The 26,936-nt window shown below is 42.2% G+C and overlaps 2 protein-coding genes across 3 annotated transcripts in view; both read right to left on the bottom strand.

Annotated features, from left to right (window-relative positions):
* Positions 1 to 4,455: 4,455 nt before the first annotated feature.
* On the bottom strand, positions 4,456 to 9,315 carry ZNF22 (zinc finger protein 22). Its single transcript, XM_081268615.1, has 2 exons — positions 8,692 to 9,315; positions 4,456 to 6,392 (listed from the first exon to the last, which is right to left on the bottom strand). Exons 1-2 carry the CDS (start codon positions 8,883 to 8,885, stop codon positions 5,591 to 5,593), a joined length of 996 nt encoding a protein of 331 aa, XP_081124741.1. The 5' UTR covers positions 8,886 to 9,315; the 3' UTR covers positions 4,456 to 5,590.
* Positions 9,316 to 10,581: 1,266 nt separating this feature from the next.
* Positions 10,582 to 26,936, bottom strand: part of RASSF4 (Ras association domain family member 4) — a 42,502-nt gene continuing 26,147 nt past the window's right edge. For both annotated transcript variants that reach the window (XM_081267015.1, XM_081267016.1), the window contains 7 exons: positions 25,747 to 25,838; positions 24,934 to 25,091; positions 19,612 to 19,713; positions 19,239 to 19,290; positions 17,969 to 18,090; positions 17,048 to 17,145; positions 10,582 to 15,870 (listed from right to left, as the gene is read on the bottom strand). In XM_081267015.1, the coding sequence (XP_081123141.1) occupies positions 15,810 to 15,870; positions 17,048 to 17,145; positions 17,969 to 18,090; positions 19,239 to 19,290; positions 19,612 to 19,713; positions 24,934 to 25,091; positions 25,747 to 25,838 (685 nt within the window). In that variant the 3' untranslated portion in view covers positions 10,582 to 15,809. The remainder of the gene's footprint in view (positions 15,871 to 17,047; positions 17,146 to 17,968; positions 18,091 to 19,238; positions 19,291 to 19,611; positions 19,714 to 24,933; positions 25,092 to 25,746; positions 25,839 to 26,936) is intronic.

The following is a 26,936-nucleotide window of genomic DNA, read 5'->3' as shown; positions in this document are numbered from 1 at the left end:
CTTTATTGCTATCATATATAATTCTTGCCTTTTACTTTTGAGGTTAGAGAGGTCAAGGTTATTTTCATTTTGACAGTTACAAAGGCAGATTTATCTCACATAGTATAATATGGGGTAATAAGATTTTTTTTAAAAGCATCCAAAAGCCACTGATATTTGGTCCTGTTTGATCTTCAGTAAGTCAGTTGATCTCTTTTCATATCCAAAAAAGATCCAGAATAATATGTTATGAACTATATTGTGTCCCCCACCCTGTTCATGTGTTCAAACCCTATTGGAGAAAGTTTTCAAGATGAGAACTAAGGTTAAGTGAGGTCATAAAGGTGAAGCCTTGATCCTATAGGACTGGTGTCCTTATAACAGAAATACACAATTGTTTTCCTTCTCCATGCATGCAGAGAAAAGGCCATTTGAAGGCAAAGTTAGAGGGTGACCTCCTGCAAATCAGGAAGCAAGACCTCATCAGAAACCAACCCTGCTAGTTAGGTTTCTGGCCTCCAGAATTGTAAGAAAACAAATTTCTATTGTTTAAGCCACCCAGTCTGTGTGTGTGCATGCGTGCGTGTGTGTGCGTGTGTGTGTGTGTGTTGATTGATGGCAACGCAATCAAACCATCAAATCATCCAATGAAGTTAAAGCACCTAGTATATAATGGTCCAAATATTAATTTCTTTCCTCAGCATCTTCCACAATTAAGACACACATATTCCAATATCTATTACTCTTTTCCAATCAGATAGTTCCACAAGTGTCTCAAGGTAAACAATTTCTAAAACAAATGTTTCATCTTCTCCTCCAAACATGACTCTTCCAGTCATCTCACTGGAAATCTCCATCATCGTGTTTCTTCTTGTTTGCACCTTGAATCTTACACATCTCCAGGTCTGTTCATTCTGTCACCCTATGTATCCCTTACTTCTGCTCTTCCTCTCCAAGCCCTATTGCAAACATTTCTTCCTCTTGGTTTATTTTAAGAGATCTCTTGACCCCCCTGATGCAAATAAGTCTCCTTGACCAAAGTGTCTATCTTTCAAACCATTGAGGAATCCTCTCTCCAAATTATCAACTTAAAATATCTTCCAAAACTTACAATGGCTTCCCAGTTTTATAGCATCTGGAACTGCTTGGTTACCAAATCAATATTTAAAAAGTATGTGTGTTATGTTAAAGTCTGCAAAGTTCTCTTATGCTTCATATCTGATTTTAAAGGAAGAAGAGAAGTGTTCTTACTTTAAAAGTGATATTAGTTTTCCATAACTATGTTAGAGTCTATATGTATATGTGTATATGATTCCAAGGGCATAAATTAGGAATCCAGATAATTTAAAAATAGACATCAAGTTTTGAAGAGGATAAGGTAAATGGTTTTCTGGATCCCTTAAGACTATGAGAATCATTGATGTCATTTTATACATTTCTTCATTTATTCATTAATTCACTCAACAAATATAAGTGGATAACATTTGCAAGGCTAAATAATGAATAATGCAATGAACTAGGAGCTCTCACAGAATAGAATACTGAAGCAAAAGGGCTAGGTGTTTGGGTTCTAGATAGGACTGTAATAGCCAGTGGTCAGGCTGGGAACTTTACCAAATTAACTTCTTACCTCTTTCTTCACCCTTCTTTTTATACTTCTTGGTTTTTCTTCACAGAAACTTTAAATTGAATGACCTATAAGCAGGGAGTTCAGTCTAACAGAAAAAAGGGAAATTGAGAGAAATCAAAACATGTATCAGTACATTTCAATTTGGATGAAATGTATCTAAGATATGAAGGCTGACTTCCTAGAAGGCTCTCAGAACAGGGGTTGATCAAAGCTGAATAAGCAAAGATGCAATTGTTTAGAGTTGCTGCCATTTAATTTGGGGCAGGTCATGAAAGAAGACAAGACTTTGAGCCCAAGGGAGCAGGTGAAGCCCTTGTAGTTTCAATTCTCTAGCAAGGTCTCTGTCGGGGAAGTCTTTCTCCTAGAAGTATGGTTATTTCCCATTAGATCATCACCTTCTAAGCCACGCTCCAAAATTTTTTGTCCATCCCATCCTGTCAAAATGTTTTTTTTTTCTGTATTGTTTTGCTTTTGTTTACTAAGAATTAACCCACTAGGTATTTACCACTGAGCTACACCCTTAGCCCTTTTTATTTTTTTTTTTATTTTAAGCACCCTAAGGTGCTTAGGACCTTGCAAAGTTGCTAAAGCTGGCCTTGAATTTGTAATCCTCCAGCCTCAGCCTCATGAGTTACTGAGATTATAACAGTGCACCACCTCTCCAGCAAAGATATTTCATTCTTAAGTATATTTAAGATTCTCCTGGAGGATCGTTCCAGCCTTATCTCCCACAACTCCTGTATAAAACTAGAATGTCAAAAGTACTGTTCCCTGGGTAGATTCTACTGTGCTAAGCAGCTTCCATTCCATTATCTACCTCTCTCCCTGCACCGCCATCTCGCCCTAAGCAGAGTCACTACATAAACTAGCATGCAGAATTTTTGCATACCTTTCCCTAATATGGGGAATGAATACTATGTTAGTGGCTATGTCTTTCCATATTGAAGAGGTTATTCCCATGGCGTCATACCTTTTATTTTCCTTTAAAATCTTAAATGATTCTTGCCTTTATGAGTTACTCTTCTCTCCAACAGTCTTGGCTCAGCCAAAATAAAATAGAACTCACCTTTAAATTTATGGAAGCAAAAACTTTTGCCATTGACTATTTCAGATTTGATTCAATAGCTTCTCTGCTTCTGGTGATCTAAAAAGTAAAGAACTAAAACATTTTAAACATTCTCAGATTCTATGCTGAGTTCCTTATTCATACAACTCAATCATTGGTATCTTCTCCAATTTATAGTTCAGAGCAAAAATTCAAATTGTCCAATTAACAGCTAACTAAGATACAAACCTACAACTGACTCCAAATAAATTCACTGTTAAATTCTCATCTAGATAGTATTATGATGACTTGAACACCATTTTATACAAGCAAAAGTAATGAGTTACTGCAGTGGTCCTCAAAATGTGTGCTCAAGGAGCAAATCAGCAGCTCTTACTAGAAATACAAATTGGCTAAGACCCAGACCTACTAAATAAGCAACTCTGGGGATAGATCCACCAATCTGGTTTAACAAGCTCTCCAGGTGATTGTGATGCATGTTGAAATTGAGAATCACTCAAGTAGATGTCCCTACGTGCTCCCACAGCCTCTTGTGCTTGCTTTACTACTTAACCTAAGTTCCTTGAAGCTCTCTTATTTAATGTTTTATTTCTGCCACATATATTAAATGATTGAATGAATAAATAAGAGCATGGAAATCAGATGACTTTTTAAAAAACATTTTTTAATTTTCAATGAAGCTCTATTTTATTTATATGTGGTGCTGAGAATAGAACCCAGTGCCTCACACATTCTAGGCAAGGTTTCTACCACTGAGTCACCACCCCAGCCCCAATCAGGTGACTTTTAACAACACATTTGGCTCACTGGTGTAGGGCAGAAGAAATTTCAGCAATACTTAAGAAAAATAACCTTGGAGGTTTGTTTTCCCCAAATACAAGATTTAAAATATAACAAACAAATGATGTATTTAAAAATGAGTCCTCTGGGGATATAGCTCAGTGGCAGAACACTTGCAAAGTCCTTGGGTTCAATCCACAGTACCTCAGGCAGAAAGAGTGGGGATGGTCTGCCAAAGAATAAAAGGATTTAATGTTTGGTAAGCACCTGAATAATGCTGGAAATTCAGAATTGGGAGAGGAGCAGCTAGCATATTTTCATCAATGAGACTGTACTCTGATGCACTACCTACCAGATGTACATTATTCAATGTCCACTAACTACCACAGAAAGCTACCATGCTACTAATCTATTTGTTCTCAGCTTTGGGGCTCTAAGAAATGCAAACTAAGTCAAACTGGGATTACACTAAAATCTGAAGAGTACTTGCTTTACTTTTATAGAGAATACAAATCTATCAAAAATAAAAATGTAAACTATAAATTCCAGCAATACAGAGGTTTTGTCTTTTGCAAGACCCTGTGGTTGCTCTCAAAATGGACAAACTTAAAAAGTGGGGTTGGCTCTAGTCAGAAGCTGTTCCAGACACAAAATGAATAACTTGACAGTAGATTCTTAAAAGGGCCCTACAGTCATGCACTGCTACAAAGTGACTTGGCTATAAATAACAGGAAGTAAAAGATCAAGTGTTTTGTAAAAGATAACTATAATCGCCTAATACTTAGAAAATATTTTCTGGATATCCTTTTGGATGAATGTGTTGTCAATAAGGCTAAAATCTATGGCCCTGAACCCAGTGCAAGGCCAGAATGGAGGCAAAATTCAGGTTTGAGGAAATCAAAACTGGTATAACAAACGATTCTTCTAAGTTGTGATTTTTAGATCCACTCCCTAAATCATTAAAACAATATCCCAAAAGAAAAACAGAAGGTAGTATTATGCAAAATATTTCATTCTTTATTTTTGTGGATAATTGGTCATTAATACATCAGGAACTGATAGGATTATAAAAGATACCAAAAAAATCAGAAGAATGTTAAGAGTTTAATAGAAATAAAACCTGAGCTAAAGGCTGATCAGAGATGTGTAACATCTGGCACCTTTCTGATGGACATTAAGAAACTATGTTAACCTTATTAAATAATTCCTATAGTATAAAAAGTCAAAATTTTAAAGGAGCTCCAATGTACTTACACATTAAATGAATTTTGCTATCAACAAATATTTGTCTAAGAAAACCAGGATAATTAAAAGCTCAGAAGTCTTGCTGGCAGGAAGGCCTATAAATTCCTGTTTTGATTTTTTTTTTTTTTTTTTTTTTTTTTGCCAGAAGCTGAAATTTTGTTGATAGAATATGATGTTTATTCATGTAGTCTAGAAGGCTGGCTTAATTTGTCAAACATGTACCAAAAGAGGCCATGGACATCAATCAATATAAATCCATCCCAACTTCAAGAAAACCAGTGATACAGCAGTAATACCAACACAAAGAACAGTATTAGTAGAAATAGGAGACTTGTGGTTTAATTCAGTTCTCACTTTGGATTCCTTAGAATATGGTGAAAAACAGGGACATAAGTAGAAGAGAATAAAAACAAAACTAACATAGATGGGCCTTATTGATTAAAAAGTCTGTGAACTTGAATACATTTTATTTAGTTGAGTCACACTTATAAACCAATGGTTAATATACTACAAACTTTTACAAACATAAACTCTCCTAATGTCAGATAACTTCAAAGCTAATGAAACTAATTCCTTCTCCCTTTCTTTTCATTCCTTCCACAGAAGTCTTAAAACTGAGTAATCATTGGCATGCCTGCACTTTCACAAATGTCATGAAAACATGATGCTCTTTGTCAAAACAATGCAGGAAGCAATTTCAAGTGAGATCAAGGATCTTATATTTTCATTTTTTGTGCTCCATGTTACATAAAAATAAGGTCAACTGGTCTTTATATTCAGCCCTATAATGTCATTAAACTTTCAATGTCTCCATGCTAAAGAAGAATCCAGTATCTAAGTGCTCTACTATAGTATCCCAAATTCTAAGAGATAGCCTATGTCTTTACACTTTACTTTTTTTTAAAGAGGGCTGAAGCACTGCCCTTAACTTGGCGGAGACCAGCCACTGACTTCCTTCCTGTACCAGCTTTCCAAGAGGATACTAAGTGAGTTTTTGCCCTGATGTTTTTACCCCGGGCTTTACGAGGCTTCTCTTCTTTGTGCACCTTCATGTGCTGCCTCAGATGAGAGCTCTGGCTGAAGCACTTGCCACATTCACTGCACTGGTAGGGTTTCTCCCCGGTATGGGTTCTCTGATGCTGAATAAGGTGGGAACTCTGGCTGAAACATCTGCCACATTCATCACACTGATAGGGTTTTTCTCCAGTATGAATTCTCTGGTGCTGAATGAGGTTTGAACTTTGCTTAAAACTTTCTCCACACTCATCACATTTATAGGGCTTTTCCCCAGTATGGATCCGTCGATGCTGAATGAGATTAGAACTTTGAAAGAAACTTTTCCCACAATCAGCACATTTATGGGATTTCTTTCCAGTATGGATCTTCTGATGTTGAAAAAGAGTTGAACTCTGACTGAAACACTTCTCACATTCTGTGCATTTATAGGGTTTTTCATCCAAGCTTCTTCTCAGTCTACTCAAGCCTGAATCAAAACGAACAGTCATTCCCCATTTCTGCCGCTGCCGAACTGTTTTACGCTTGTTTTCATAGGTTTTTCCTTGGTTTGAGCTTCGAGAAATACCCCCTTTAGGTTTTCCTAACCTCATGGTGAATAGCCAAGTGTATTCGTTAGAGTCTACTGTCTTCTTCTGAACTAAGGCTTCATTTCCTAGCGCTACAAAGCTCAGTTTTCTGTGGGTAGAATAAAAAATAAAAACAAATTACTAATGAACTATTAGTTATTCAACTTTAATGCCTTTACAAGCCATTGAAATTACATTCATTTTTAAATTAAAAACATATTCAATACAAATGAAAAAATAATTCTGAAGGGAAAAATATTTGCATAATAATTCTAGAGGATAATGTGATAAAGGAAAATATAATTTTTTTAGGTACTATCAAATGAGTACACTATTTTGATGGACTAAAATATGGAGAGAAAATAAACAGTTAATGGGAAGAAATAACTTCAAAAGACAATCAATATTTGTGTAACAGAATATCTTTATGGGTTTTTTTGTTTTGTTTTGTTTTTTGGCAGAGCTGGGGATTGAACCCAAGGGCTTGTATATGCAAGGCAAGCACTGTACTAACTGAGCTACATCCCCAACATCCCATTATGTTTTAATATGTACTCTCTTGTTAAACTTTTTATTTAATAGTGACTATCTAAAGCGTCCAAACCTGAAGGAAATGACAAATCATACTACTTTATGATATATTCCTCTTTATTCTTATTTATTTGGCGATTCCACTTTTACATCTACAGGTAACAACCTAGGTCTATGTAGCATACACTGTTTTGAAAGTAAAAGCTACTCTATAAGGAGTTCTAAAGGAGTTTTATCCTTAAATACTAGAAGAGTAAAATCTCAAATAATAGATGTTTTATTATAACTTTTTTTAGATTGAATAATCCAAGAATTCAAAGTTTCCAAGAGAAACTTCAACAGAAAGTTTATAAGGTAGCAGAAAGCTTAAAACTGAGTAGAAAAAGCATGGTAGGTAGAACATGTGAAAAGGAGAAAGGGAAGAAAATAATTTTCATGTAAAAATAGGATGGCATTTTAAAAATAGCCAAATGCTACAAAATTGAAATTTTCAAGTAAATACTTTTATTTACTTATAGAGTTGCCTCAGCGTTATTTAAAATAATCAAAACAACAGAGAAAACTCCACAAATTCCAAATGGGTTAGATGTGGGTGAAGCAAGGACTACAAAAATAATAAAATTATGGAAATTATTCTCTGTATCTTGTCAGGAAGTAGACTTTAAAACAGGAATAACTATCCTGAGTTTCTCTATATAAAAGCATATAAACCAAGTAAATGAAAACATAAATAACATCTTTTCTTTTTTCTTTTTTGCCTTTTTTTCATTTTAGGATATAATAGAGACTCTAGGCCTAATAGTGCCTGGGACTTTTGCGGGTGGGGATTTTCAATAATTATATATGCTATAATTATGGTATCAGAAAGTGCAAATTGCAGAAAACAAAATTAGAGCGAGCACTACCCATTTCTTAACTTTCTCAAACATTTACTGACCATCTAGGAGACACTGAATTAGGTGCATAGCATTCAAAAAACAGCTACAATGATAATTATGCTTTTAAAAAAACCACGTGTCTACTTTGATATTAAAGAGGTCAGAAACTCTTGAGATTATCAAATATACCTACCGTTGAAAACATCGTACTAAAAGGAAGCCTATGTGCCAGCCACTGAGCTTATTTAATTCTGGGCTGGGTCTCTAGTTCTCATAGCAGCTACATGCAATTATCTCCATTATGAGCTAAGAAAATGCAGGCACAATGGTAGTTAACACACCAGCATGGTTCCCAATTCTTAGCAGCCTGACTCCAGAGCCTGGGTTCTTAGTGGCAGTACTGATGCGTCTGTCACCTCTTTCAAAAACAAGTTCAGCACTGAGACCACACATTCTCGGGCAGGTATGGGTACTCAGGTGAACTTGATCCATAGGAGCTCCTCTCCTGCAAAACTCACAGGAATAAGCCTCAGTTTCCTCATCCATAGAACTGAGAGGATGACAAGAAAAATGGCATTTCATCAGGGAATAAGAAGTTAAAAATGAGTCACTATAAATCGCTCAGAACAACCGTGACCTGTTCACGCTTTTGTACAATAGATTTGATCTTTAATCTCGCCATGAGCAACGGAAGAAGGAAGGCCCGAGGCTCACAGACTCGTTTCCGTCCTTTTCTGGCCCCCATGGGTTGGGTATCCCAGTTAACTTCTCTCTTCTCCCGAGGCATCCCTGGGCCGCTCCGCACGGACCCGCCCCATTGGCCGTAGTCAGCACCGGACACGCGCGGCCTCCCTGCGGTGTCTGGGGCCAGGCCCGGCCGGGAGGCCCGAGGCGCCCGCCACGCCGCCAGCCCGGCCGGCGCCTCCCTTGCGGCAGCCAGCCAGCGCCCAAGGGCTCCTAAGCACCCGCCGCGGCTCCCCGCGCCCTCAGTCCACTCACCGCGCCGCACCGGCCGCCGCCCTCGCTCGCCCCGTGCCTCTCCCGCCGCCGGAAGTGCGGGCCCTTTGCTGGCGCCGCGCGGCCGCTCTAGGAATGTGGCGGAGCGACCCTCTATGGTCCCGGACCCATCCGACCGTTTTGTTGGTTTCTTGCAGTGTTGGCTTTGTTAAACTCTCCCACTTCTCGGAAGGCATGTGGCGATCCCAGGACCACAAGACCTACGGTTGCCTCCCTTTGCGGTCGAGGAGTGACCTGAATAGTCGATAGAAACCGTAGCCTGTGTCAGGGCGTTTGAAACCAGCCTGCCAGCCTCGAAACTGTATTTTTAATTCAAATATTGAGTGTCTGGTATAGAGAGATCCCTTTGCAGAGCCTAAACTGTTCCTGATGTTTTTCGTGAGTCATTTATCGCCAGAAGGCTTCCCCAAGGTGGGAATGATCACACTGGATTTACAGGAAAGAAACCAAGGCTTAGAGAAGAAGTTTGCTCAAGTTCACACAGTAAGTGAACTACCCAATTTTGAAACAGCCCTTTTCCTCTCAAAGCCTTGTGATTCTCCACATACCCCTCTTGTTTCTCTTTAGTAATGAACACTCTTGCTTCTGCTCCTTTACAGGCTGCTCCTCAGCCAGCCTGGCTGGTGCAGCATTTTCTGGGAATCTAGTCCAAAGTCTTCAAATACCATCATATATGCTGAGGATTCCCTCATTGTTAACTCCAGACTGATCCTGGAAGGCAAATATTATTGAACTCCAGACTCATACATCCAATCAGCAACTCAGGAATTCCATTTGTATGTGTAATAGGTTTCTCAAACTTAATATACCTCAAAATGAACTCCTGATACTCATTTCACTGTTCCTCAATGGTCTTCATCCCAGCAATTGATGGCAACTTGATTGTTTTCAGCTACTCAAGCCAAAAACTTGGATGTCATAGTTATCTCTTCTTATTTTCATCCCAAACTCACATCTAATCCACCAACAAATTCTAATGGGTTTATATCCAAAATATATAGAGAATCAAGCTGCTTTCCATGTCTCTGCTGCTATAATCTCCACCTAGCCACTCATCACCTCCTGGCTGGATTATTGCATTGGCTTCCTGACTGGATTTTATTCTCTTCTCACAGCCAGATAATCTTCTTAAAACCCAAGTGAAACCGTGTTATTCATGTGTTCAGAACCCTTTAAAAGCTTCCTGTCTCATTAGAGCAAAACCCAACAACCATAAATGTGTCAACCATGATGTATCTTTTTTGTTCTTTATTATGACTCAGTGGGAAGAACAGTGTTCAGCAGGAAGAAGCCACTCAATAAATATTTGTTGCAAGAATGAATATATAAGATGCTTAATTGTTTACAAAGTGGTTTTTTCCTTCCTTCCTTCCTTCCTTCCTTCCTTCCTTCCTTCCTTCCTTCCTTCCTTCCTTCCTTTATTTATTTGGTTCTGGGGATTGAACTCAGGGGCACTCAGTCACTGAGCCACATCCCCAGCCCTTTTTTGTATTTTATTTAAAGACAGGTCTCACTTTTGCTGAGGTTGACTTTGGACTCACAATCCTCCTGCCTCAGCTTCCTGAGCTACCATGCCCAGCTTACAAACTGCTTTTACATGTATGTTCTGGTCATTCATCTTTACTATAGTCTCATACATTAGGGACCATCACATCTGTCTGGCAGATAAGTAAGAGGCATGTTTCTCTTTCATACTCCAAAACTGGAACTTTGTGTTATTCAAGGAGCTCCCTCTGCAAATGTTAAAGCATAAAACTGAAAGAGGTCCAGATCATGAAGATAAAACCCAGTAATCCAGATAATATCTGTACTATTGAAAGGATTAGGTAAAATAATGTAAGGCACTTAACACAATACATAACACATAAGAAATGTGAGCCATTGTTATTACTTTTATTTTTAAATTATTATTACAAGCTATTGATATTGGTGGTTGGAGGTGCTGGGGATAAAAGGCAATAATAACCAGAGATGCCAGGGATGGCTTAGGAAGTTTTAAGAGCAAAGATTATCTGCTAGGACTATTCTATGTATGTGAAAATAATAAAATTTTTCAAAAACGTTTTGTAAGACAGCCATAAATTTAAAAACTAAGTTTTGCCATGTCCCATTTAAAGGTGTATTTTCCTTTTCCTACCCTGAAAACAACTGAGCCAGCCACAGAAGTCCCAGGGGTATGCAGATTATAGAACTGGGTAATGAATTATGAATTTTAAAAGGAAGATGAAATATGAAGAGGCAAATGGCCAAGAGTGGATGGAGTAAGAGGTAAGGGTGAAGAAAGAACATGGAAAAGGACATGAGTAATTAAGGGGAAAAGAAAAAAAGAACTGAAAAATAATTAGGCGCAATTTTATGCTCGTAATTTATTTATTAGTTTAAAAATAGTTAACATTTGCTGAAGGCTTATTTTGTGCCAGCCACTGTTTAAAGCACTTGCAGTACCTTATTAATATTCCCATGGTATGATTATACCTGTGCATTTGTGACACCCTTCTCTGATTTTCCATTATTGGCCATTGCCATGTGACTCTACATGCCTCCTAGTGAACAATATGCCCATCCACCAATGTAGACTTTACCACGTGACTTGCACACGAGTGGATGGGAGACACATCCCAGCCCAGCAGCAGCTTTGAGTCACTGTGCTTCTGCCCCAGCACTCTGCTCTTTCTCCCTGCCTCAAGAATAGAATGTCCCAAAGAGGGGCTGCTCCTTCAGCCTAGGACCCAGGATGGAAAGATACAATGGAGCACCTGTAGTCAGTACAATCCCATGGAACATGTGAGAGAAATAAATGTTCTTGTAGGCTGAGATTCTTGATGCCATTTGTTAGTGCCCTAAAAGCTAATATACCTTTTACCAACCTTGAGAGAGGAATTGTTATTATCACCCCATTTTCTGATAGGAAAACTGAGGCAAGTAACTTGCCCAATGTAGGATCCAGCTTGACATGACTACATCTGTCTTTATTATAACCACCATTTTGCTTACCAGCTGACCCTGGCACATATCCCAAACTTTATAGGACAAATTTGTTAAGATAGTCAGCTAAGTATGGTGTTCTGGTCACTGATACCCAGATTGTTTCTTAATTGATGTTGGATATGTTAATAGTCTTTTTTTTTTTTTTTTAAACCAGATACATTCTGGTACAAATGTACCTTTGTCTAGCTTAACATATAAATCCTTTCTTTCTGCCTTGGTGTGCAGAGATCCATATTTTGCTGCCACCCAAGACACACTTCAGTCTGCAAGTCACTAATGAATTCACTTTGCACAATCCTGGATCTATCTGCCTTTCTTCAATCTCATGACAACTTCTGCCTTTGGTGGCCAATTCTCAAACACTAGGACCTAATTTTCCCCAAACACCCAAAGTCACACATTTATCAGTGACACAGTCAGACTCTGAAGCCAGGAAGTCTGGTTGTTTTTATGTCAGTTAAATTATTGAGAGGGTTCACACACTATACTTACAAAATACAAAGAAGGGGGAAGAGGGAGGAGGTATGCACAGCCTAGGCATCTAACTTTGCATCTTTCTGGGGAACCTGAGCCAAAAGAGGGTCAGCCCCTTCACAGCTGGGACTTCTCTCGGAAAGCAGAGGCTCTGTGTTGCTGAGTGTGGCAGTGTTTGAAGGGCTCTTTTTAGGAAGAAGGATTTTCTGAGCTAAGAAACATCCTGGAAAGACAGCTTCCTTTTCCTTTGGCTTTTTCCCTTGAACTCCTTGTTCCCTTGTGTGTGAACACGTGTTTGCATACAAGTGCGAGCACACACACGCTCACAGTCACAAGCACTCTCTCAACAGGGAGTGCTGCGTTTGGCAACATGGAGCCACAACCCTAGTGCAACAAGCCAGTCAAGTGTGACAGGAATGAAGGGGCCGGAGTGGTACATTTCCCACAAAGCAGACCCCTCAGCACAAGGTCCCTGAACAATGTTTCTGTCTACTAAGCTGAGATAGTTTCCTCTCAGCTCTTTGGGAAAGGAAACCCTGGGAATTCCCATTCCTGTGCCTGCAGAAAATATCTCTGTTAAAGCCCCACAAGGAGGGTTTAGTGCCCCACCCTGCATGCTGTGCATCTCTAGCACGTCTACAGCTGGCTCACTCCCAATCACAGCTTGTTCTAAATATAGTGTGTGCATCTGGCTGTTTTTACACTTGGAGCTGCTTGGATCTGACCAACTGAGCTTCCTGCCTGAACACTACTGAGGAACTGAAGGTCAGGGGGGCTGCAGCTCACCTCTGCACCTGACAAAGATATCTCACTGCTTCCTGTACAGCTGTGGGGTGCCTGTGCTCTACACATATGGGCACATTGGGCATTCTTGATTCCTCTACAGATCACCTGGTCAGACTGCATAAACCTTGGGCCTTGTTTCTCTAGAATTTAGGGGCCAGATGTATCCTGGGTAGATGGATTTATTTGACAGTGAGAAGGCCTTTAATCCACTTTCTGGTAAACACTCCAAGCAGGTAGCACATGGTTATCATGGCAGAAAAACAAGCTGTTTTTTTGATCCCTTCTGCTCATTTGTTCTGGACAAACAACCCTGTTTTTCCAGATTCCAGTCCTTTTGCAATCATGTTGATTTATCCTGAGTTGTTTATTATTATACTCGCTGGTCCCTGAGGGCTGGCCTAGGAAAACAGCACATTCTTGCAGGGATCTTTATCTTCAGATACTTTTACTATCTCATAAGAGAAATACTGTAAACTATATGAAGCTGATGCTCCCCCAAATCAATAAGAAATCACAAAGTCTAAAATATGAAATCCTGGTGTTGGGGTGACCTGGATGAATCCTTTTCTGATTGCCTCAGGAAAACAAACGTGGTATTGAAAGAAAGATTTGTGAGCCCTGAGAGGATTCCAGGAGAGGGCATATCCTTTTCTATACAACTTGGTACAGACTTTTCTTAGCTATGATATTCAGGAATCAGTTTTGATAATGTATATTTTGAAAGTGACACTTAGCTAAAAAGGCCTTAAATAGTATTTTAGCATCTGTAAAAACTAAACAACCAAGTTGGAACTTATGGAGTTTCCTGCTGCAGTGGCTTCCAAAGCATCGGGCCCCTGTCCTGCTCCTCACTGGCATGGGTCTCCTGGCCTGCAAAAACACACACACTATCTTGGCCATTCGCAGCTCAGCCTCAGGCCTCCTTCCTGGGAGATTAGCTGGCTTGCTAAACTGGTCTCCTGACATTCCCAGATGGCCTGCTTTGACAAGGAGATCTCTGAACACAGGACAGATGGTCACTCCATCTTGTTCTTCCAGGCTGGGCACAGGTCTGGCATAAGGCAGTCACTCAGTTACTCCTGAACAATAGATGGGCAGTTGTCAGACCTGAGGTTATAAATATGGACTAGTGAGCAAATAAAATTACCTGAAAGTTTCTGCTTGGTTCCTTTTTTACCCTTTACTGAGCCACTGCCTGGAAGATTACTGAGGCCTTTCTGATGCTAAGATTCTTTGATGCAGGATGACCATATTGCTCAGATCACTCATAGGCTGTCACCATGACTCTTCCTTCATGTCCTACAGCAGTCTCACCTCAGACCCCACACCAATCCCCAGGCTAGGCCTGAAAAGCACAGGAGTCCTGTCGAATTGGGTTGTGGCTCTCCTGCCAAGCTCTCTAAGAGATTTAGAGATTAGAAGAAGAGGTCAATATGGATATGCAGAAAGAAAAAGAAAAGAAAAGCTTGGTCTTCACTTCTTCAGTTTAATACAGCATACCTTTATTGAGCACCTAAGAAAATATACTGCCAATCAAAAGAAAAGACAAGAGAACTGCTGTCAGACCTCCCCTGGAATCTGTGAGTCTCTATGGTGACAGATCTGGTGAGGGCAATCTGGTATGAAGTCTACCCTGACAAGTGACTCCACACTGCCTGATTGTTTCCATGCTCTGCTCTTTTGGGGACCCCATAAGGAGCTTCTACATGCCTAGCTGATGAAATCTCTCCTATCTTTGCAAGTCTTTATGGTTCTTCCTTTTAAATCTGCCATTCACAAACCCCAGCAGAAGAATTTGATCTTCTGTTTTCTGTTTTAGACCAATATGGCTGATGTAAACTGTTACAGTTTTTGCAAAGGATTTCTCATTCACTCCAAAAATTCTCCAATAGTCCACAAACACAAATTGCTCAGTATCTGGCCCCAGGGAATTTAAAGCCCTTTCTCCCCAAACAGACCTTTCTCCTCATTACCACACAGGGAAGTGTTTACAGTTGTCCCCTGTCCACTAAATAGGAAGTACACATGTCCAGAGAAGGCATGAGGCAGATAGGTGTCCGAAGGACAGTGGTGATGAGGGCCAAGCACTGCCTTCTTAAGCCACTGCCAGCAGTGTCCATTCAATGCCATAGAAGCCACCTCCCCAACGTGATTAAATTGGTGAATTTCTTTCAGCAAGCTTCTTTTAATAATTCCTTTGGGCTTTGTTGAGAAGAATGATCTCTGCAGAAAGCAGTTGGATTCCCCATGGTTTTATTCCTGATCTAAGCTCTGCAGTAGAGGTGATGGGCTGTGCAAAGAAGTTTAGAGGCCTGGGATATTGTGATAAAGTGATAGCTGGAAACAGGGTACATCCCATAACTTCTGGCAACACCTGCTTTCCCCAGTAGAGTAACCAAGTAGCAGTATGATATGGGATAGACAGGGATCTCGTGGTGCACATGGAGAATGAGGACAGTGAGTACTTGGTGGCCCTACTGGAACTCTAAGCCAGGTACTAGGCCAATGGGTGAAGCCTACATCCCAGGGGCTAGTCAGATACTATTCTCCTGAGCAGGAGACACAGCCATTGGCACAGTTTCAGAGCCAATCACTTCAAGGCTAGTCTGCCAAGCAGAACACAACTGGCAAGTTCCTGGCTCCTGGGGCCTGGGTCTGCTTCCTGTGTGTGCTCACTATGGAGCAAAGGATAGGAATGCAGGACTCACAATGCTTAGACTTCAGACAGGTTAAAAACACAGGCACTAGATTCCTTAGGCAGCCATTAATCAGTGTGACCAGTCAAGGCCTGGCTGCTGGGACTCCATGTGCACTTGCTGCAGTGGGCATTAGAAGAGACATGTGCTGGCTTGCTATTTGGCCTCCACCAGCTGCTCTAGGCGTTGCAGCATTGTCACACGCAGGGCTTGGAACCTGGAGGGAGACAAAGACAAGGGGACTCACTGAGGCTGGAGGGGCAGTAAGGTAGGAGTAGAAGAAGGGAGGGAGCACAAAGATATCTGACCCAGATTACTGCTCTTGAGTGGATGATTGGCAGTCACTTCCTCTCCTCTATGAAGCAAAGAGTCCAGCCTGCTCCTGTGAGGAGCATCAGTAAGGCTCTTTACCACGTAGAGATTGGTACAATTCCATTCCAAAAACTCTCCAGCATAGGCAGGAGCATACTGGAATGCACGGGGCAACATGTCAGGGGTCAGGAAGCCTGTGTTCCAGCCCAGGCTCTACAGATAACCTGTACGACGTCCTTCCTCATTTTGGGCCTCAGTTTCCTCCCTGCACACTGAGTAGACTGATCAAGTGATCCCCAGGTCCCTTTCTGCTCTAAAACCCTACAGTGACATGATCAATGGCACAAGAGATCCTTCACTCTGGGATCTCCACAGACTCCCTCTGTGGGTCCCAAATGCACCGTTGGAAGCTGTTGGGGGGGATGAGGTTTTCCAAGAGTCAGTCAGTCAGACACCAGAATCCAAACCAGTTACCAACCCAAGGTTCTGCAGAGTAGCCTGCCTTTCCTTCCTCAGACCCTGGGAATGTTTCCACATGTTCTCCTCAATGTGGCTGAAGGAGAGATAGGTCATGGGGACCTGCAGTCTGGCTAATCTCACACAGCCAGGCCCTGTTCCCCTTTCTATTGAACTCATCCTTGATGCAATAGCAGCTGGTGCTTGAGTTCCAACAATTGCCACCTTCCAGCAGGATTAGTATTCCTGCTAGTACAAAAGGTCTCCGACCAGACAGAAGCTGCACCTAGCAGGCCCTCTCTGTGGTTGCTTTTTCAGAGTTAGATCACTAGATCCAGTGCCCACCCTTGCTCTTGCCTCTGCCTTTCTCTCCCAGTTTTCTGCAGTTTTATTCCAGGATTGTGAGAATGCCAAGGCTGGCTGGGCAGTCTAGATTGGGTTCCCTCCGTTTTGGCAGGCTGTCACCCTAGTATGCTGTCAGTACTGAGAGACCAGAGGGTGATGCTAGGAGCCAGGACAAGCAGGCCTCCTCAAACTGCAAGGGCACCAGGTACCCAGCACAAGCGTGCCCTGCAGACATGCCCTGATGATCAGAACCCACGACTGGCTGATTAAGTGCTGCTTACTTCGTGGTTAGTTTGATTATTTCTCTTTCCTCCTCTTCTTTTAATTTTTCAACAAAACTGTCCAGCACCGGCATTTCAAACTTAATGTACTGGGCGACCTAGAAAATCCAAGAACATTTTAATGTGCTTTAAATGAGAAGCCCAAAATGTATTTTCTTTTTCTCATGGCTTCCATAGTGGCCAATCCAGCCAACATCCTGTGTCCACAGAAGTAGCTGCCCTTCTTCCCACCCTACCCCCAACACTGCCCTGCTGTGTAGGATGGGAGAATGGGAACCATTCTTATCTTGAAGGCAACTATTATCCCTGGGAGGAAATATTGAGTTGAATATTAGGAAGAGCATTCAATACTGCAGCATTGTCTCACTGGGTGTTCTCTATAGGTGGGTGTGGGGAGGCTGGTGAGAACAGCATTGTTTTTAACAATGGAATGAAACAGTACCAGCTCTGGGAAGAGGCTGAGGGAGACTGGGTTACTAGACTGTCTCCTTGGGGTCCAAACCTTTAGGGCTTTTTCTGTGCACAGGAGTTTGAACATGTGTTCACTGTCTGGTCAGACTGTTGGTAGGACTTAGCCATCTTCTTCCCTTGCATAGGCCCTAGTCAAGGAGCTCTTGTGTGGGCATTGAATGTAATAACAATAAAGGTACACTCCAAAGAAGGAAGAGGGTTCACTAGTGTGAGAGTGAAAGCACGGGGCCCCAGTTTTCTAGGACTCAACTTCTTTCTTCTAAGCCAGCTGACGAAGCTGGTGGTCACTATGAAGAAGGGGAATCGGAGCCCTTTCAGGACAGCTGTGTGGTCCCAGGAGACATCACCTGAGAGGATTCTGGCCAAGGTCATCTTTAGAGCCCTCTGGAATCCACATGTTTCCTCCTAGACCCTCCCAAGGAAGCAGGCCCCCATCTAGCCCCTACTCACATCGTGGGGGACTTCCTCGCCCAAGTCAGCTTCCATCAGGAAGATCTTGACGATCTTCTCACAGGGTCCATGCAGGATTCTGGAAATCAGTGGATACTCGCTGTCTTTTAATTTTGTCCTCTCTGAAACAAAAGGCAATTTATAAAATCCATAAGATGTTAGAAATGTCTCTCTTTGAACCAGGACAGAAACATTGTAGGGATTGGATGTTCAGGGAGCTCAGGGAACCCTCTTCAGACCTCACTTCCTGTGGAAAGGCTGCAGGACAAGCCAACCCCAATCTGCCACTTTGGCACAGGATTATGCTGAGCTAAAGGCAACTGAGAAGGAATGAATACAAGAAAAGCTCTGTGTCCTGCTCCTATTTGCCTAAAAGCAGAAAATAAATTTATCAATGTGTCCCTTTCCCCCTCTACCAGAAAGGACAGAAGTTAATTACCAGAGACAGCTCTAGACCCTTGTCATCTCAGAACTAGCATCAGAGGAATCTACATAGTTAATATTGAAAGTAGTCCTCATCTCCCATTAATTCCCTGATATCTTGGCCTTCACACTATTTACCTCTCTGGAAACTCAAATCCCTTCTTTGTTTGGTCACTTTTCTAAAAACTTATTCTTCTGTTGAAGTTCTTTGAAAGCCCAATTTCTAACCGCCCCTTTGAGTCACTCATTTCTGAGAGCTCCCATGGGTATACACCATGCACCTGTTCACAAACCCCCTTTTGTTTTTCTCTTCCCAATCTTATTTACAAAAAAGGAGGGTAGAGGGAAAATACTTTTTTCCTTCTCCTATAGTGTCATTCAACAAAATCCAGCCAGGAAAGAAACAGGAGCTGAGTGGACAGGAGGGGGAAAAGAAATGGGGAAGTGCAGGCCAGCTCAGTCACAGGACATTGCTACGCCAGTGCTGCAGAGAGAGGCATGCAGGCTCTGTGGCAGCAGCTCTGTGTCAGGGCTTCTGGCCTACACTCCCCACCTCTCCTGACTGAATCACAATGAGCTTGAGAAAAGTCCATTTTATTTGAAGAGGTTGGTGACGGTGGCTTTGTTCACACTTTTGGTGGGATTCTGAGAGTGATGGCAAGTGTGCCTGGATTGGGGTTGGGGAAGAAGGTGTGTGGTTTAAGTGCAATATATGCCAGTATAGGAGGGCTGCCTAGTGCCAGGAAGGCCAGCCCAGAGCCCTCAAGGAAGAAGTACAGTTGGCAAGCTTGCTATAGGAGCAGAATCTTCTTGCTTTTATAATCTGGAAGCAGAAGCTGACACTTACCCCCAGACTCATGGACGATGTAGAGTGCAAACTCACCAGGGCCATCTTCCACCTGCACAGGAAGTCACAGAAAGTCAGTCTTAACAACTTTTTGAGACAAGATGGAACAAAGTAACCACAGCCACAAAGCCACATAGACAAGGCACCAAAATTATATGATTTTGCAGCATGAGCCCCTCCTGACACCCATGAGATCCCCAACAAAAATACCAGAGATTTACTTCCCTCTTTACTGAAAATACCAGAGATATCAGTTCAGCAGAGGAAACCTTGCTAGTGTGCAGCCCTCCCCAGCCTCTCCAGCTCTCCTCCCAGCAAAACAGCAAAGCATCATCATCCCAGGGAAACTCTGCTCCATTGTGCCCAGACTTACTCTGAACTTGTTCAGCAGCAGGGTGAGCACCTGCAGAGTGGTCATGGTACTGTTGACCCTCACATTGGTCACGGATCCATAGGCAGGAGTGAACACAGAGGTCTGTGTGGGGTAAGAAGACAGCTCATGGCTGGCATCACAGTGCTGAGCACAGTCAAGCAACAGATGCCGGGCTCTAGGAACACCTGCACCTGTCCATTCATGCAGATCTATGTGCAAACTGTTCCCAGACCTAGAGACACTCAGGGAAATTGTAATGGTTCCTGTCTTACAGAGATCCCTAAGAAAGATAACCTCACTCCCTGCATACCACCAGGGAAAGCCCTCTGGATCCTAAGAACCAGCGTCCCGGAAGTAATTCATTGAGGAAGGGGAAGCAAGTTTTCCCTTCACTCTTTTTGTCAGTTGAATCACCAAGGATTTGCTGATTCTAAGACTTAAATGTCCCAGATCTATTTAGTCTACATTCTCTTAGTGGTGCCTGAGCAGAGGTCCTCAAGTCATGCTATAGCAGTTTCCAACATGTTCCCTTCATCTCAGCCCCTCCAAACCAGTCTCCAAATTGCTGCCCAAACATGTGTACCACCTTTTAAAGAACCCTGAAATGTAGTGTGTGGTCTGGTCTGCTTTACAGTCTAAAGTCCCACCTCGGCCCTCCCACTTCTCCTAACCCAAATCAGACCTCCTGACTTAGAATCTGCAGTTGGAAAGAATGCCAGGCCATGCTATCTGTACAGCACAATTTGTCAGAGAGAAGTTTATAAAAAGCATTTGGGGGGTGCTGGGGTTGTGGCTCAGCGGTAGAGCGCTCGCCTAGCAGGCGCGAAGCCCCGGGTTTGATCCTCAGTACCACATATAAATAAATTAATTAAATAAATATATGTGTCCAACTATAACAAAAAAATATATAAAAAATAAAATTAAAATAAAAAGTATGGTTCTAATTAAAAAGATCTGAAGACTTCCCACAGTCTATGCAACACCATCCACAGCTCCTCTAATTGTTATGCATCTATGATACTAAGACCCACTCACAAGCACCCTGTGTTCCAGCCACATGGGCTTCTTCACAGTTTTGCTTTTTCCTCAGAAGATGGGGACATTATAATCTTGTATGTATCTTGCTTATGCCTATGAGACACCAACTTATGGTGGTTTGACTCACAATTTTTCAACTTTGCAATGGGGCAGAAGCAATACACATTCAATAGAAACTGTACTTTGAATTTTGAATTTGGATCTTTTTCTGGGCTACTGATAATGTGATCCTATCTTCTCTCTCAGTGCTGGACAGGGCAGTGAGCCACAGCTCCCAGACTGTCATGGGATCACAAGGAAAAACCACCATCTCTCTACAGAATGTTGTGTTGCTAAGCAATGATGTTTGGTTGGTCAGGTGTACTAGATACATTTTCATCATTGATATTTTCAATATATGATGGGTTTATTGGGACACAATCTCATCACAATTTGTTATAGTTGGATGTGAGGCATCCCCCAAAAGCTCACATGTGAAACAATGCAAGAAGGTTCAAAGAAGAGATGATTGATTAGGTTATGAGAGACTTAATTCAATCAGAGAATCAATCATCTGATGGGATTAATTGAATGGTAACTGAAGGTCTGTGGGGTATGGCTGGAGAAGATGGGCATTGGGGGCATGGCTTTGGGGTATATATTTTGTATCTGGTGAGTAGAGACTCTATTTGCTTCCTAGTCTTCATATGAACTAATTCCCTCTGCCACACTCTTCTGCCATGATCTTTAGCGTCACCTTGAGCCTTGAGAAATGAAGCTAGCTGTATATGAAACGAAAACTCTGCAATTGTGAGCCCTCAAATAAACTTTTCCTCCTCTACAATTGTTCTGGTTGCGTCCTTTAGTCACAGCAGTGAAAAAGGTGACTAAAACACAAGTGGAGGAATATCTGAATATGAAATCACCTAGGATATTGCCTGATACTTAATAAGTCCTCAGTAAGTACTAACCATGTAGTGAACCTGCTAAATATTTTACATCCAATCTTTGATTTAATCCTCATAACAACCATTTTAAGTGCCTATAATGTGTTCCCTTTTTCTTAGAAAACATAGGATTATAGGAGGTTAAATAGCTGCTCAGGGTCACCTATCTAGAAAGAACTTTGCCACATAAGGATTCTGCAATGCTTAAAGCCGCTCATTAACTCTGGGTTCAGGTGCCTCCTGAAGAAACGGACTACTCTGCAAGTAGTCAGTTCTCTTTCCTTTCTAAGCTGAGTTCAAATTCACATATTCCTCCTCTCTGGTATGCTTTCTCAAGAGAGTATTTGAGACTCAGGGTGCTTAAGGGACTTTCTCAGTAACCCCAGCTGGTCTCTATTCTGATAAGATCCAGAGGCAGCCTCAAAGCCCAATCTGCTTCTTCCATAGATGAGAACTAGACTGAGTCTGGGTTGTATGTTATTCAGAAAGACATCAGTTCCCAAGAAACATGGAAAAGAGTGGTTAAGCCATTTCAAGGAGTTGAAAGGTCTTATTTACAAGAGACTGTTGGTGTTTCTTCTGCACAAAGCATTGAGAAACTCAAGATGAGCCAGGCACATGGTGCATGCCTGTAATCCCAGCAGCTCAGGAGGCTGAGGCAGGATCCTGAGTTCAAAGCCAGTCTTAGCAAAAGTGAGGTGTTAAGTAACTCAGTGAGACCCTGTCTCTAAATAAAACAAAATAGGGCTGGGGTTATGGCTCAGTGTTCAAGTGCCCCTGAATTCAATTCTTAGAAACCACCCACCCCCCAAAAAAAACAGATATTCAAGATGAAGCCAACCAATTCCAAGTGGGAACAAAAGTCTTAGTGCTGCTTTCTCAACTCTAACCACAGAAAGGTTTCTCTCTAATAGACCACATTCAAATACAATAGGCCAGGACAAAGCAGTATAGGAACAGTTAAAATATTTTACCCAGTTTGGAAATAAAACCAATCTCACTGTGAATCAAAACAGTTTGTGGAAATGACTGAGTGAAGTACAAGTACACAGTTCTAAGAAATAAACCCTGGAACTCCCACCAGAAGTCAGTGCTACTATTCTTTCCCCCGCCCTTCAACTGTTGCTTGTGACTCAAGGAATTTGTACCCTAATTTCTATGAATACTAACTGGGTACGGATGTAGAGCAGGTAAGAATGAGGGCTTTCACGTAGGGTTTCTATTTTGAAGCTCCTTTCTCACCCAGGAGATGTGATCCACTGTCCAAAATGTCTGTGTTCTGGAAAGTAGGACATCTGTCAGAAAAAATGCACCCATATTCTCCAGGTAAGTCTGTTCCCGGCGGGGGGTGCGGGGGTGGTGGTAATAGTCCAAGGCCTGAGTGTGTGGCTGGCTGAGCAGCCTCTCTTAGGAGGGTGGTTCAAATGGAAATAAGGCTGTGGCTGTGCTGAGAAACCTCATTCTTCCTTTCTTTTAAGCTCACAGAGTGCTCCAGACATCATGTTCCTGAGATATTTGCAATGACTAAAATAAGGTTCAATGTTCCAGACATATTTCTTAGATACACTAGAGAAGTCAATGTACTGGAGTTAAACCCCACTATTTTTTACCTTGAACCATGGGGCAAAATATTCTTCTTTGTTTGTTAGGAGCACAGAATTAGAAAACAACCTAAACTTATGTACATATTCTATTTTTTTTTTTTTTTTTGGTACCAGGGATTGAACCCAGGAGTATTAAACCACCAAGCCACATCCCTAGCCTGTTTTAATTTTTATTTTGAGACAGGGTCAAGTGCCCCTGAGTTCAAAGTTCAATCCCCAGAAACCACCCCCCTAAAAAAAAAAAAAAAAAAAAAAAAAAAAAAAAAAAAAACTCAAGATGAAACAAACCAACTCCAAGTGAGAACTAAAGCCTTAGGGCTGCTTTCTCATCATTAACCACAAAATGTTTCTCTCTAATAGACCACATTCAAATCCAATAGGCCAGGACAAAGCAGTGAGAACAGCTAAAAAGTTTTACCCAGTCTGAAGTTAATAAAATTAACTTCACTGTGAATCAGATCATGTTTGGGGAAAGACTGAGTGAAGTTATTCAGAGTCTCTTTAAATTGCTGAGGCTAGCTTTGAATTTCTATCCGCTTGCCTCAGTCTCCTAAACCAGTGGGATTACAGGTGTGTCCCTCCACACCTGGCCTCATATACAAATTCATTGACAATTTTTGAAAATTTCTTAAAATAGCATGTCAATATTTATTCAAATACTAACAATTGGAGCTTAACCCTTTACAGATTAAACCTTTTTTGAAACAAGATTTAAAGGATACCCAAATTATAATATGGTCTTATTGTTAATCTAGATAATATTCTTAATCTCCATTGAACTTCAACCCTGGCTATCCCTGTGCTTTTTCAGGAGACTTGATTTTCACATTGAATTTTTCTGGACTTAACAAATAAAACCCTGTCATTTGTAAACACTGACTGCAAACTTAGCAAGGCACGGAAGGGAGGTAATGAGATTAAAGAAGTTTTCCCTTCAGCTTGCAGAGTTGAAATCTTTATCCCAAAATCCAGGGTGCCTCAAGGGCAAGCCTGAATAACCTCTAGAAGACCTGACCTACTTGTTCCTTCAGACCTGAATCCTAGGACCTCCCAGGTTCCTCCATCTCCATGAGTCATGCTCTATCAAGGAAGGCAGCTGCTCAAACTGGAAACCTTTGCTTTCATTTCCCAGAGCAGCAGGATATGGCCTATCACAGGACACTCCAACCAGGGCCTCACCCAAACTGCCACTCATTCCATTTATAGTAACAATTAACTTCTCCTTTTACAGTTCCGTTTGTTTGTGGAATGATGTAATTTGGGGAAGGTGATCTTTTCCTAAGTTCAGTACAATACATACTCGGACAAAAGGCGGGTGCTGGGAATCAGGAGTTGTTCAGGTTCTCTGGGAACAAACACACTTGCTCCTAGCCACACCTCTGCTAGCAGGCTTAATTTAACAAGTGAGAGTGATGGTTGGATACATGCTGTTCCCATGGAATGATCAATTGAACTTGGAGGGAAACTTTATAGAACATTGCCTCACTAAAGATAAGTTGGCATTACTGTCTGCCTTGAGCTTGCCAAAAATCCACACCACTTGGAGAATGGAAAGACAGTGAGTGTGTGGCAGAGAAAGCACAGATCATGAATGAGTTGTCATGCCAATGGGTCTTTGGGCAAGATTCTTTTCCTCCTGAGCCTTTAGGATGGGGGGGGGTGACAAGGATCATAGGGCTGCAGTGCCTGTGCTTAGGCATGGCTCCTGTGCTCTCAGCTTCAGGGCACTGGAAGATACCAGGGGGGACTATCACCTTGTGATTATAAAAGTGCCCATTGATGGAGAATCGGTGTCGGCGGATCCGCTGGGCCTCGCCAGGAGCACGGCACTTGGGCCTCCTCTGGATCATACAGCTGGCATCACTCTTGGTCCTCATCAACTGTGGTACTTCCTCCTCTTCCTCCAGGGACCCTATGGAGAGAAATGGAACAGATGGTGGCAGAGTGGAGGGCGGCGGCAGAGAAACTGCCGTGGGTCTAGCCACCAGGCCACCTTTGGGATTTGTGAGGCTCCCAAGAATCCTGTGGTCAAACCGCACTGCAGCACACAATGGCATTAGTGTTAGAGGCAGGGGCAGAGCTTAGACAATTTGCAGACAGTTTGCAGACAGGAATGTGTAACTTGTGTCACATCACGTGACCATAAGCCTCCCTGTCTGTTATGGAGCCCAGCAAGGTCTTTAGGCACTTCAGACCTTCACCGAGTGCTAAGGGAAGAGGCACAAAGAGGACAGGTAAGGGATTATGAATGAAGCCCCCAGAGTCCTAGGGCCAGGAGGGCACAGCGCCTTCTGCTGATGTTCCTTCTTTGTATAGCGTGACACAGTGCAGGGAACTCAAGGCACTGACACACTGTGACCCTTCTGCAAGTCTCTGCTCCCTTTTCCATAAAGGGGAGTAAATGAGGTTGTAAGCAAAGTGCTTTCTATTAGAACGGGTCACTCCTAAGATAAATGAAGCCACTTGGGGCTATTCCACAAGCCTGCACTTTGGAGACTGTGGTTGTGCATCAATCCCCTCGTTCCCTGGATGAAACAGGGTCCTGACAGCTCCTGGGCTCCACTTACCTGAGCCATCTCTGGAACTCTCAGCTTCGGGCACAGCCTGAGTGCTTGGTTCCTCAGCAGTGATTTTGCTGTCCTGGGGAGGTGGTTCCTTTCTGAAAAGAGACAATCACAATGCTCAGGTGGCTTAGGCCCAAGAGATGAAGCTGGCTGCCTCTGGGGGCAGGATACAGGACAGAAATGGGGCAAGCTGAGACAAGTGAATGCAAAAAACCAAAGAAATGCAAAATTTTCCCACAGGCATCTGTGGGAAGAGCAAATATCTAGCCCCATAGACCCTAGTGGCCATGCTGGGCTGCAAGATTTAGACACATGCACAGGGCCAGTGCTGTGCATCCCTATGCAGCTATGGACCCAGTGGGCTCAGCTTCAGGGCCCTGAACAATTTTGAAAATTGAGTTTTCCAAGGGCCTGGTAGGGAGTCAGGCAGAGGCAACCTCCAAAGGGCCATCCTCCACATTTCTTGTAGGACTGACCCTATGCCCACATAGTCCATGCCAGGATGGAGAAAGAACAGGCACAATGAGATACTGCCTGCAATAAAGCGTTACCAGGAAGAATCAGACAGGAGGGTCCAGGGGAATACGTGGGCTGCTGTCTGCAATTGCTGATAGCATCTGGGACCAGATTTATCCCAGGAAAGGAACATGGATCACACTACTGCTTTACAGGAACCCATAGCTCTCCAGTCTTTCTTTATGCTTTAAGTCTGTGTGGCTCAAAATTTGGGACACGTGGGGATATGCTGTCTCATGGAGCCCAGAAGGTCTTTAGGCACTTCAGACCTGTCCTCTGAGCATATGGGGATATGCTTATGTGTCAACACGGTGAGTCATTCCAGAGCATCTGTTTTACCTCCAGGTTTGTAGGGGGCACAGTTGTGAATGTTTGCCTCTTAAAAACAGGCATACCATGCAGAAACAAGCAGAGTGCCCTTTTGAGAGGTAGGAGTGTGGGAGGAGGTAAACGTCCATGAAACAGTAGGATTGGTAAGAAAACTTTGTCCTTCTGATCAAAACATTCTCCCCAAAATAAGTCTGATCTTAAATTCTAACATATTTACAAAAATAAAATCTGACATTAAAATAAAATAGAGTGGTAGGAAGCTAAATCTGTGTGATTTCTCAGTCCCCCTCCCCTGCAGATCAGGTTTGAATGGACTTGGAATGCAGCTCAGTGGTAGAGTGCTTGGC

The sequence above is a fragment of the Spermophilus citellus genome (genome assembly GCF_964194105.1).
Source record: "Spermophilus citellus genome assembly, chromosome: 15".
NCBI classification, from domain to species: Eukaryota; Metazoa; Chordata; class Mammalia; order Rodentia; family Sciuridae; genus Spermophilus; species Spermophilus citellus.
The sequence above is the reverse complement of the archived record's forward strand: the minus strand, read 5'-3'. Positions and strand labels throughout refer to the sequence as shown.

What these genes read in the sequence shown, in the direction of transcription:
- ZNF22 (XM_081268615.1), bottom strand. Translation starts at nt 8,885, where the DNA reads ATGCCTTCCGAGAAGTGGGAGAGTTTAACAAAGCCAACACTGCAAGAA. An exon ending in GCGGCGGCCGGTGCGGCGCG is followed by an intron (nt 6,393 to 8,691) that starts GTGAGTGGACTG and finishes TTCTACCCACAG; the next exon opens with AAAACTGAGCTTTGTAGCGC.